At 36.9% G+C, this 13255-nt stretch overlaps 1 protein-coding gene across 23 annotated transcripts in view; it reads left to right on the top strand.

Annotated features, from left to right (window-relative positions):
- Positions 1-13255, top strand: part of EPB41 (erythrocyte membrane protein band 4.1) — a 187410-nt gene that overhangs the window by 135686 nt on the left and 38469 nt on the right. For 8 of the 23 annotated variants that reach the window (XM_058553449.1, XM_058553443.1, XM_058553448.1 and 5 more), the window contains 5 exons: positions 3352-3557; positions 7184-7240; positions 7407-7448; positions 8438-8500; positions 12922-13098. In XM_058553449.1, the coding sequence (XP_058409432.1) occupies positions 3352-3557; positions 7184-7240; positions 7407-7448; positions 8438-8500; positions 12922-13098 (545 nt within the window). The remainder of the gene's footprint in view (positions 1-3351; positions 3558-7183; positions 7241-7406; positions 7449-8437; positions 8501-12921; positions 13099-13255) is intronic. The other 15 variants (XM_058553447.1, XM_058553456.1, XM_058553465.1 and 12 more) reach the window with 7 other exon arrangements.

The following is a 13255-nucleotide window of genomic DNA, read 5'->3' on the forward strand; positions in this document are numbered from 1 at the left end:
GCACTTTTTGCTTTAGAACCATTTCCATATATTCCTGTTTAGTACCAACAACCTAGTGAACAAGAAGCATTTAGGAATTCTTGTTTTACTCATGAGGAAACTGGGGCACAAAAAAAAGTTATGTAACTTGCTAGGGTCACACAACCAGGCAGTTCATCCACTTGGTGAGTAGTGGTTGCGGTGGTTTTTGCCAGGGGAATACATCTGTATCATCCTTGGAGCTTTAAAACAAAACACATGGTCAAGCCTCACTCTTAGATACGTCATCTGTGTGTAGTGGACCTGAGCATCGGCTGGGTTTTTTGTTTGTTTTTCAGTATCCACAGATGATTCATGTGGGCCCTCTGATAATGGAACCACTGACCCATTTCATAACTATTGTACCTGTACCGTACTAGCAGAAATCGTGCTAGCAAGTAACAGAGCTGGAACTAGAATTTAAGTCTCCTTTTACTCCATATGATCGTTTAGAGTTTTACTCTTTACTGCTCTATTGTATAACTGTCTAAGATTCTGTTGTCGTCAGACAAGAGCAATGTCATACTGGAGTTAATGGGTCCGTAAGAGTATCACAGCCGGCGCTCTGCTTTGTCTAGACTGTCAGAAATGGGAAATAAGTGAATTTTTAAAGTTAAGTATTCTCTGTATATGCACCAAAATCTTGTAGTAGCTCACAAATGAATTCATAAAACTGAAGAGCCAAAACATCTTAAAAAGTAATCACTACCCCCAGCACTGTGAATATACTAAAAAGCATTGAATTATATACTCTGTGGTTGAATTATATAGTATGTGAATTATATCTCAGTAAGCTGATTAAAAAAACGACAGTCACTACCATGATTCTCTGTTGTGATCCATAGTTTGTAGTCTTCTTATTGAGAAAAGGAAAGAAATTTGCCTCTCTCCAGGGCTCCTGGGTGATATCTTTCACTTGAATTGCATATCAATGTGTGCATAATTAATTTTTGCCCAACATACTCTTGAAATAATATCAGCCTATAACAAAAGAAATGCAAAGACTTGGGTATGACATTAAAAGTTATTAATATTTAGGGTTTAAAAAGTATTTTTTTATCCATTGGATAGAGTTAATATCTTCCACATTTTACAAAACATGAAACTTTTTGCCTCTGTGTCTAACTGCCAGTTTCCACACTACTTTTCCATATACAGTACAGATTGCTAGGGCTAGGAATGCTGAAGACGTAAATCATTTGGCTCTGCGATATTAGTAGTATTGGATTAAAACCAAATGCAAGTGGCAAAATAACACATGGTGAAAGCATGGGCTATGTTTCTGTGATGCCAGGCAGAGTTGAATTAATTCTTTGAGAGGAGGTGTGAATAGACATGTATAAAGATACTTTAACACAACTGTGAGCAAAATATTTTGTCACATTCTCCTGTGTTGTTAGATTTGGTCTGCCATCTGCCATTCTTGCATTGACTGGCTTAGAGCACCCATGAGGAGCAGGGACTTGCAAGAGGCCAAAGAGTTTTCATTGAAAGATAAAGTAGATCCTTGTGCTTCTGCTGTTTTTCCTATGTATCCTCTGAGGAATGATTTCTTTCACTGAAGATCATTACAGGGTAACAAGCATTTCTTTCTTGGTGTTGTGTGTATGAAGTAGTTGTGAATTTCAATTTTTTATCTGTTCTCATTCATGGAATTCCTTTGTTTTACCTAATCCTTGCTGCTTATTAATCTAAATTTATCAGGATAAATTAAGTTCAGTGTACTCAGTTTAAGAAGGCAGGAAAGTGTGTAATAAAAATTGTAAAAAATTCCATGCAAAATAATTAAAATTGAAGTCTCAGTACATGAAAGGATAACGATCTGTTATCAGAAATATTAAATCATGTGGAAACACACTGCATTCCTAGACATGCCAGATAAGTGAGGTTTTACTACAAAGTGTATAGATGTTTTCTTTTAGTCCCTGAAAGAATGAAGATAAAAATCACAAAAAGAGTATGACTGTTTTTTTTTGTTGTTGTTTTTGTGAGGAAGATCAGCCCTGAGCTAACATCCATGCTAATCCTCCTCTTTTTGCTGAGAAAGACCGGCTCTGAGCTAACATCTGTTGCCAATCTGCCTCCTTTTTTTTTTTTTTCCTCCCCAAAGTCCCAGTAGATAGTTGTGTATCATAGTTGCACATCCTTCTAGTTGCTGTATGTGGGACGTGGCCTCAGCATGGCCGGAGAAGCAGTGCGTCGGTGCGCGCCCGGGATCCGAACCCGGGTGCCAGTAGCGGAGTGCGCGCACTTAACCACTAAGCCACAGGGCTGGCCCTGACTGATTGTTTTGAAGTAAGCGATCTGAAACTTAGATGCCCAATAGTCCAAAGCAAAACAACTATTAACTCTGTGAAAAAATCATTCTTTTGTCATAAGCCTATATTGTATATTCTCTCTAAAATAGTCTATATATAGCCTTTTCCCTAAATCAAGGTTTCTTAACCTCAGCAACGTTGGCCTGTACACACTAGATGCCAGTAGCCCTTCCCACTTCTCTTCCCAGTTGTGACAACCAAAAATGTCTCCAGACATTGCCAGATGTTCTCAGGGGGACAAAATCACCCCTGGCTGAGAACAGCTGCCCTAAGTATATTAGAGAATAGGAGCTATAATACAAATTGATAAGACTCTGGGAGAAGGCAGGACAGAACTCAAAAGGTTGTTGTTTTTTAAGGATTAAAGGCCAAAGGTTTTGAATTTGTATTATTTTGATCAAATGACTTATTAAAAAGGAAAGCATCTAGTTCAAAGATTTGCCCTTAAACAAGCTCCAAAAAGTGTACATGTCTTATCAAAAGATCCATTTATCAAGGTATTTTGTAACCATTCCAAGGAGGCTTCACAGAAGAAATCAAACTTAATTCTTTTTTCCTAAAATATATTTTTAGGTTCCTGACATCACCTATAAATAAATGGATCTTTATTTCAGAAAGACTTCATGGAAGAAATCAGACTTAATTAACCTTTTTTTTCCTTCATAGACTACATTGCAGGTTCTTGAAACTAACAGATTACAAGGTTAAACAATCTTGCTAACTTTTTAATAAAATGAATTTTCAATTTCTTATTTTGATGTCCCCACTACCACCTTTATGGAGCATGATCGTCAGCACATTTTTGCTTTTCTATTGAAGGTACTTTTGGCTTGCGTATTGCCGTCAGTTACCTGGCAGAGCACTAAAGATTTATTTTTCACCATCTGTATGATAGCCCACTAGACGCTGTAACACTCATATGTGTCCTGGATTCACAATTAATTCACCTGGTGACTTTGAAGTAGTAAAGTGACTCTTGCCCTCACTTATTCTTCCCTTTCCCTGTCTCACATAGCAGCGGCTGTCGATTCAGCAGACCGAAGTCCTCGGCCCACCTCTGCACCAGCCATTGCTGAGAGTCAAGTCCCGGAAGGCAGCGTCCCAGGTGCACCTGGCAAAAAAACAGTAGTTTCTAAAGCACAGAAGGAAGTGGAGGTTGAAGTGAAAAGGGAAGAAGTGCCACCTGAGCAAGCTGAGGCAGAGCCCACGGAAGTGTGGAAGGTATGTCGTGAATCCAAACATCGAGCTAATTCACTTTCTGATTTACAGGTGTTAACTCCTTGACCAGGAAGGTTTCAAAGCATTGATTCTTGTAGAATCCTAACAAAGTTATTTCTTCCTCACTCTTTCTGAAAGAAGGTATCTCCCATGAACCTATAAAATATTTTCATAGAATTATGTCATGAAGACTGTAAGCTATCCCAGAAGTTTTCAGGCGACCCACGCCTTTACTCAACTTATATCTGAAAAAAGGAGTCTATAAAACACACCAGCACTGTGATCACCTACTTTTAAAAATAATTTTTACTGATCCAGGGGGAATCTCCACATTCCTTTTTAAGAATAAGCTCTGCTAGTGTGATTAAAATATAATTTGATTTCCTAAGATGAATATGTGTGCAACATACTCAAAGAATATCCAGGTATTACATAAAGCACATCTATGTGGTCATTCAAATCTTAAGTAGCTTTACAAAAAAGAGAAGCTCCCTTATGTAAAAGAGGTTGTGCTACTTAGTTGCTTACAGTTCTGAGTTGATTGTACCCACAGTCCTTGAACGTTATTGAAAAATCACCAATTAATTAGCAGATTTCCCAGGGGTAATAGTAACTGGACTGATCTTTTATGTGCTGATAAGCTTTTTAAACACTTGTAAGCAGTGATGAAGTTGAGGAGTTAGTTCAGATTTATTGAAGTAAATACAGGTCTCACTCTTGACAAGGGGAATTAAAAGAAGCAGTCTGTATAAGAAAAATTACATTTTTATATGTCTGTTAAGAAATTTAAAACCATATAAGACCTTACTAAGTGCTCGCACCTTGGCAGATGGATTAATCCTGTTCTTTTGGAGCCAGTTCCATATCTAGTTTGTCTAGAGCAGTGGCCAGTCTGGCTGTGTTTTGACTGTATTAAAACAACTGTTCAGTATGACATTTTACCGTCCTTTGAGACCACCTTGAGTCCCAGAGAGAAAAAGAAATTGAGTGAATGGTGGGCGTTTGCGTTTCTGTGCCTAGCCAAATGTGTGTGACATTGGCTAATAGGTTCAGTATAAACAGAGCCTTTTTCATGTTAGACTACCTCAGTTTTTAATGTCAGGATCTCTTACCTGGCATTTTTGACTATCTCTCCATTTGTTATACTAACTGGAAAGTGTCGGATTATTGGAGTTAACAAGGAAGTCTTTTTGAGTGACTAAGATTCCTTTGGCTTTCTGCTAACTTACTTGTTTTTTTGCCCCTAAGGCAGATAGAAGTATCTTCAAGAATAGGTTCCCTTGGTTCTTGGGACCTCTGCAGAGTGGAGAGATCACTTCCTGGTATATGCTGCCCATTTAAGTGCCAGTAGGGGGGTCTTCCTGTCGATTAATTTTGTATAAACGTATGTTTCGAGATATTTGTGTTAAGATCAGACTGAGAGCCACCTCTGATAACTTTTATTACTGTAATAGTAATGACAGAATTAAGGGTGGCTGAGTTGATTTTATTTGTAGCAGTTCGAAAATAATTATGGAATTTACCTGAAGCCATATTTATTATATAAAGCAACAGTAATAATAAAGTAGCCTTGTAACTGTGTAAATTTCATTTTCTAGCACTAATTTGGTGCCAGATGGTGATAGCTTTTTGACATCTTGAGTCATTTGACAAGACCTATTTTTCAGGTGTGGAGATAATGCCTCTCCCCATGTACATCTTTATCTCATTTAATGTTCTGTATAGGGGCACACATAGCACTAGTGTTGGTACTTGGCGTCCATTCTTAGACTGAAGTAGAGGCTCTCAATTTCTTGTGGTTGGATTGCTAAGGACCCAAAACAGAAAGTCATTATTCACTTAAACAAGTAATTTAAGCTTTACAAAATAATTAAAAACTGTCATTTGCTAAGCATTCACAATTCTGTGAAGATATTATTTCCATTTTATCAACAAAAACCTTAAACTCAGAGAGGTGAAATAACTTGCTAATGGCCACAGCAAGTATACTGGGATTCAGAGTAGAAAGGACCCAAATTGTTAATTGCCCCTGGTAGTTAAAAGTGCTGTAGCTGGATGTGCTTATGATTTGACAGTGTCACAAAATTTGGTATTATCTTATGTTCTTTACATTCAGTCCTAGAGAAAATAGCACAATGCCATTGTAGTATGAAGTAATGCTGGCAAGTGTGATTAAAAAGAATGTGTCAGGGCCGGCCCCGTGGCTTAGCAGTTAAGTGCGTGCATTCCACTGCTGGCGGCCCGGGTTCGGATCCCGGGCGCGCACCGCCGCGCCACTTCTCCCGCCGTGCTGAGGCCGCGTCCCACATACAGCAACTAGAAGAATGTGCAGCTATGACATACAACTATCTACTGGGGCTTTGGGGGGAAAAAATAAATAAAATAAAAATTAAAAAAAAAAAAAAAAGAATGTGTCAAAACTACAGGCTGATGAGGTTCTGTAAAGATCTTAATGATAGAAAATGATTGATTTGACCCTTAATCAAAGTTTTCTACTTTTGAAATATCCAGTGCTTTAGGCATTGCTCCCTCTATTACGCTTCCTCTTAATAGTCTGTCTGGGTTTTTTTAAAATTTATACTTATTCCATTTTGGGTATGTAAAATGACTATTACTAAAAGTATTTCAAAGCTAGGCAGGAGGACTTTGTTATTCTCTTCCTACTATTAAGGATGAATCTTGTCTGTTTACCAAACACATGGGCTCCAGCCCCCTAGAGAGGAGGTTACAGTGCGTTGAATGTTGCAGCTGAGCCCTGTGTGTGCTTATTTACAGATCAGCCTTGGAAGTAATTGCATGCGTCAGTAACAACTTGGATTGAGTTTATTTTGATGTTTTGTTGTCTAATAAACTCAAAGGGGAAACTGCCTCCTTAAACATCTTGATCAACTAACAAAATTTTTTGTATTTACCTGCTTGGTGTCGTATGTGGTTTATTATGTGTGTGCTTTAACTGTAAATCCTTTCTTTTTGTTTCTAACATGTATGTCATACATTGATCTCTTCATTTGTAAGTTTGTTTTTAAATGTTATTTAATGTACTTGTAGAACATTAAAAAAAAGCAAAACAAAAACATATGGCTTATTTAAGCCTAAATTATTATATTAATATTATTTATTTATTTTTTTGGTGAGGAAGATTGGCCCTGGGCTAACATCTGTGCCCATTTTCCTCTACTTTATATAGGATGCTGCCTCAGCATGGCTTGACAAGCAGTGCGTTGGTCCTCACGAAGGATCCGGACCTGCAAACCCCAGGCCAAAGCGCAGCGTGTGAACTTAACCACTATGCCACCGGGCCAGCCCTAAATTATTATTTTTAATGAGTACTTTTTAATAAATAAATATAAAAATGTTTTTTTCATCAATAGAATAATTACTTTAATTTTCTTTTTTGATCATTTGGCTGTCCATATACCTCTTCAGCCTTGAAAATGTGGTGGTAAACTAACAGATTGCTGTTGAAAGTAATATCCTTCCCTGTACTACCCGCTATAAGACTGCATCCTGATGATTACATATCAGCTTATTTCACAACCAGCTTAAAGATGCGGCTTATTTGGAAACAACACCATTCATAGAAACGTACTAACCTAAAATGTTTTTACCACTTTATTTCTTAAATGTAGGTGGAAAAAACTCACATCGAGGTCACAGTACCTACCTCAAATGGTGACCAAACACAGGTTTGTGCCAACAGACCACTTGTTCCTTTTCCTCTCCCCTCCTCAATTTTTTCTTCTCCCCCACTCCCTTCTCCTTAAAAAAAAATTATAAAATGAAGGTTCAAACAAACTTCAATGAGCCAATATTTTGTTATTTTTCTTTCCTTTTTTAATAATGGCAAAACAGAAGCTTGCAGATAAAACTGAAGATCTGATAAGAATGAGGAAGGTTAGCCATTTTTCTTTCACAAAACTACATTACCATCACCCGTGCTGACTTTTACAGTGCATTAAAAAGACAGTGATCCATTCTTTTCATTGATTTCTCTCAATCAGAAACTACTTTCAAATAGCAGATATACATATATATGCATGTGTATATACATATAGGCATAGACACATACACACGTATATCAAAGAAATTATAATCCTGTACTATGTATTGAAAAGTTTCATGAAAGTAAACTTTCCAGAAGGAAAATATCTTTTTAAACACAATGAAATAATTAGTGAAGGCCAAACCTATCCTTTATATTTAAACTTTATAAGAAATATTTCACAATAGCACCATATTTTTTGGAATCTTTGACAATATTTTATACATATTTATTATGGAAACCATCATAGCAGCAACTCCCAGTATTGTTAGTAACTATGGGTTTGGCTGCTCTGCCTTGTTCTTCCCAACTGTAAAGTGGGATGAATCAGTTCTTACTGAATAGGTTACTGACTGATCATGTATAAAATGCCCTTAGATCTTTCTTATGAAAGATATTAGAGATATATATACTGCAGTATTACCAAGTATGAAATATGTCCAAAAAGCTAAATAATGTTTTAAAACATTACTCCATGGAACATCGAGTTTCAAAGCTTCTTAAAGTCATGTATTTTAAGATAACTCTCCAACAGCTCAATTTACAAAATGAACATAAAACAGCTTGTTACGTAAGAAGCCAATGAAGCCAGGAGCACTGTCTATTTAAATAACATCATCACATCCTTCCATCGTTCATGAACAAGGTCATCCATTTTCTAGTGGTAATCATGTTCTCTGTGTGTCCTTGTGGTTCTGTGACCATTTTGTGTTGGCATATGCTGCGCTGTGGACATTTAATTTTAAATATTTTTTTGGTTTGCCAATTTGCAGTTTTTTCCCGCAAGAACAACATTTTAATTTTTTATGCTTTTCTGTTTTTCCCTCTTTCATTTTCACAGAAAAAGAGAGAGAGACTAGATGGTGAAAACATTTATATCAGACATAGCAATTTAATGTTGGAGGTTTGTATGAACTTGAAGCTTATTTCAGTTGGTTGCCTGCAACCTTCTGCATTCTTTGCTAATCCCCCTATCTTCTTTCTATGCTGCGTTTGGTTTTGCATGCCCTTGCATGAGAGAATTTAGGTTTAAAATGCTTTTGCATGTTGGTAAACATGAAGATACGCAACCATCTCTCCTTCTGATTCTTTAGTTTTCATCTCTCATACTTATCTAAAAAATATATGATTGGGACACCTCTGCCTCTCATGGTTCCATTGTTTTACCCACTTTTAGAAAGTTCTACATCACTGTTAAAAGTTCCTTGAATTTTCCAAGAGTATAAACTCCTATATGTCCCAAGCATCAAATTTGTGCAATATTTTCATCTTCTGAAGCAAGAAAGTGTAGAAGAAATCATCACAATTCAAAATAGACTTAAAATTTGGGGGATACCAGAAAATGACAGAAGAGCAGTCAGGAAAACAAAAAAAGTAATATACGGGAAGGAAAGAAGGGAGCCTAGCATTTAATGCGTAGTTAGTGTGATATAAGATAGTTTAATCGTGAAAACAGGCCTGTGGATGTGGGATTATTATTTTAAAGATGAGAAAATTGAGGCTTAGAAAAATTAAGTTATGGTCACAGAGCTGGTAAATTGGTAAAGCTAGGATTTGAGTTAGGGTCTTTCTAACTCTATTAAACTATACTTTTTTCCATTCAGAAATAGCAACATATTGTCTGCTATAGGAATTGTAAGGTCGTTTTCCCATTATATTCAACATTGGTCAGATTTTTACCAGACCTATATTAGTATACTTATCTAGTTTTGGGCTCCACATTGGAGAGGTAAAAATAAAACTAATTAGAAGATTGAGGGAACTCTATGAAGAAAAATTAAGGAAACTGGACTTATTCTGTTTGGAAAAAACTGAGTCCATGTTAGTTAACACATCAAAAGAACTCTTTATATAGAAGCTGGTGACCTAATTATCTTATAGTTCCGCTCAAGACAGAGCCAGAAGAAATGGGTATAAACTCTGACATCAGGGATTTAACTTAAATATAGAGGAAATATAAAGGAAGATGATAAACATGGTTCTTGCCTTCCTTCAGGAAGCTTTCAATGTGAGGAAGTGGGGAGGAGAGAAAAAATAAACAAGTAAACAAATAGCAATAAAATGATTACAAGTTATATAAAAGCTATCAAGGAAATAAACAGTATGCTGTGCTAATAAAAGGGATCCACTCTAAATCAGATGGACAGGGAAGTTCTCTCTGAATAGGTAACATTTTAGCTGAGACCTGAAAGATAAACGTATATTAAATGTGGTAAAGATGATTAAACTAGAAGTTTGAAGAAGCTTTTTTAGATAGATCTCTGGTTTAATAAAATGGCCTCTAATAATTACCTAACCTCATCTTATTCTTTGTCAATACACATATTTTGAGTGCCTGCTGTGTATAAGATACTTTAATAAAAGTAATGAAAATTATGGCCAGCCTCCATTGATCATGTATTGTGTGGTGGGCACAATACCAGTGCTTTATATACATTTTCCTTATGTAACATGAGGTTTTCTAAGCCTGGACCCTAGGATATTTCAAACTTGGCAACTAGATCTCTTTGCCTTAGCCATAACCTGAATGGTTCTGCTTCTGAGATTAGGAAGAATAACAAATGTCAGTTGATCTCCTTGTATTCAGCAGTGTGACATCTCCCAATTCCAAACATGCCTATTTCTTGACTAGTCCATCTTTAGTGCTTCCTCTTACCTGGAACCTGCAGGACCAATCATATATTTGTCATTTGTTCCATGAGGTGTGTTATGGCTTCTGAGACTCACAAAGTCCCTGTGTGTGATGTGTTTTTTCCCAGCATTTGATTGACAGCCGTGAGAGGGGATTTCTAAATAAGTGTGTGTTTGAAAATTAACTAACTACCTTTTGAGAATATTTTATATTTAATGAAGTGTTTGGTTTGATTGCTGCTAAAATTATAAGATGATAGGCATCAAAAAGTGTCTAACCTGAAAACAGCCAAAGCAATTTGGCTAACCATCATTCTCTAGTTATTGTGAAAAGTTTTTTTTTCCCCTAAGGAAGTTCTCTCAAGTTATCTGTCACTCTAGCAGGTTTTTTTTTTTTTCTTTTTTTTTTTTAAGCATTCCCTCCTCCTCCTACTCCTACCTCACCCCCACTAATGCTTTGTTCTGGCACAAATAAGATTGAGTTCATTTTTAGATCGACCGCCTCCTCTATCTCCCAAGGGGAACCTGTAGCAAGTGTCTATGACAAATTCTATTTAGAACAGGTCCCTTTGAGATCTTAATTTTACTCTGTGCCCCCACAGGTTTCCAACAGAGCCAGCTAAGAAAGATGGAGAAAGCTCCCTCAGAAGTTACTAATTTTATTGAAACATTTGTTGTCTCAGGTTCCAAGCCAATCAAAAACTAGGCAAGAAGAGTAACAAATCAGCAGCCTCTTATATTAAGAGGCTAACCCAGAGAGTTATGATTTTTCCATGGCATCTCTTGCTCATTGTTGTTTGGCTCCATTCATACTTTTAACTCTCCCAACTGTGTTAAGTTGTTCTTGGCCCAAGCAGATTTACTTTTGTCAGAAGCTGGGTCACAGGGCCTTACATGCCTGGTGGGTCTCAGTTGCTCAGCCTACAATGGAGTCTTTCACCGAGCTTATTCATGCTTTTCTTTAGCTAGTAAACATACTTTTCTTGTTTTCAGCTGGAACAAAAGTGCAAACTATTGTTTCCCCCATAGCGAAGCCCATGTTCATGAGCTATCCTCACATTTCATCCTAGCAAGCAAGAGGTACCCTTATGGGGGAGCTACAGGATTGCCCTCTTTGGGTTAGTTTTCTCTTTGACTGATCTCAAAGCAAATATACGTGGTTCAGTCTTGCAAAAATAAAAAGAATAGACGATTAAATGAATATCTCCATAATCACAATTGTTTCATGTGCCTCACTGATTCTTTTTCCTATGCCATTTTCCCTTTGACATTGCTTTTGAAAAATTTTCTTTAATGAAGCCTATATTGCCCCAGGAAAAACTTTTTAAACAAATTTTTATTTAAATGAGTTCCAATTTTTTTTTTTTCAAAATGAGGCTGTTTCCCACGGAGCCAAAAAAAAAGAAAGGCTAATCCCAAAATTCACACAGCATATTTGGAGATATATTTAGTACTATGCTTTTCTTGGATACAGAGCTGCCTTAATATATAATAAACACAGAAATTTTAGCAGTCATCAAGTGATGAGCTCCCACATATTTGATCTCAAGCACAGATCTTTTGAGTTTTTTTGGAGCAGTATGTTGGACAAAGAACATTTGAGTTTTTGTCTTCAAGTTGTAGTTCCCAGATTATTTCTGGCCAAGTTTCCCTTTTGAAAGTTGTTATAAACTTCCTGTTATATGAACCTGAATATTATTTCTCATATTGTTTCTAGCTTTATTAACCTTAGTTTTGATCATTTCTCTCTGGAGTATCCTCTTTAAGAGCTTACCCCTAGTTGTTCAGTATTCAAATCTGCTATACCAGTTGAGTTATTTTAAATTGTCAAGGAGATATAGAAGGTATTTGACGAACTCTTATTAAATCACTCCCAATCCATTGAAGGTTATTGGGAGAAGGTCCCTATTTTGAATTGTAGTAAGGGATGAAGTGAAGTTGTCAGAAGCTGGAAAGTGTAAGACTTTTAGTTTGTGTAAATAGTATTGGCAAAGAAAAAAAGCCATTGTATTACGTTCCCCTGAGTAATTATTCAGAGACAGTAACAATCTGCCCTGGAGACTTGAGCCTGGAATTTCAGTAATAAATTCTTACATCAAGAAAGGTCTATTCCTGTTTACTAAAAACCAACAGCCACCTGGTAATAGGGAAGCAAAACTATCTCTAGGCAGATATAGAAGGACACTTGATGATTCTAACCCACCAAGGCAAGGCAGCCAGTGGTGGGAGTTGAATCTTTCACCATGTCCTGCATTTAACAGTTTCTCCTTATCTATTGCTATCTCCATCCTGCCTGAGCTGAGCCTAAATCAGTTCACGTTAAGCTGAGGCTAAAGTGCATTGTGGGATTACCTTCTTGGGATGAGGAGCTGGAGATCTAGCGCTGTGTCATAGTGGGAAGAAGAGTTGTAAAATTAAGGAGTGAGCTCTTTGTGGGTTATCTAACTGCTAAGAGCTATGGGGTTATGATGCTTCACTGCTTCCAAGAAAAGCACTTTGTTTAAAAAAAAAAAAAAAGCAAGCAAATATACCATGTTGTATATTTACAACTTGAATGCAATTTATGGATTAGTAATATCTATCCTGGATGTGGTGTGTTTTCTACCAGTGCCCATAGTCTGAGATGGGCTTCCCTTGGTGTGTTTTTTTTCCCTGAGCGTTTATTGTTTTGCATCTTTGTCCTTTCAACTGTAGGATTTAGATAAAAGTCAAGAAGAGATCAAAAAACATCATGCCAGCATCAGTGAGCTGAAAAAGAACTTCATGGAGTCTGTACCAGAACCACGACCTAGTGAATGGGATAAACGCTTATCCACTCACTCCCCCTTCCGAACACCTAATATCAATGGCCAAATCCCCACAGGAGAAGGAGTGAGTACTTTGTCCATGTCACCAGGTGTGAGAATGTGTGAAATAAATGTGTTTGTATATTAATATTCTGTATCTGAGAGCAAGTTTAGAGCTGAAATTTAACTTTGGTGCCTCACCAATTCGTTGCAGCTTTAAGGCATTCATAATCAAACACTTG

Source organism: Diceros bicornis, chromosome 13, assembly GCF_020826845.1.
Source record: "Diceros bicornis minor isolate mBicDic1 chromosome 13, mDicBic1.mat.cur, whole genome shotgun sequence".
NCBI lineage: Eukaryota > Metazoa > Chordata > Mammalia > Perissodactyla > Rhinocerotidae > Diceros > Diceros bicornis.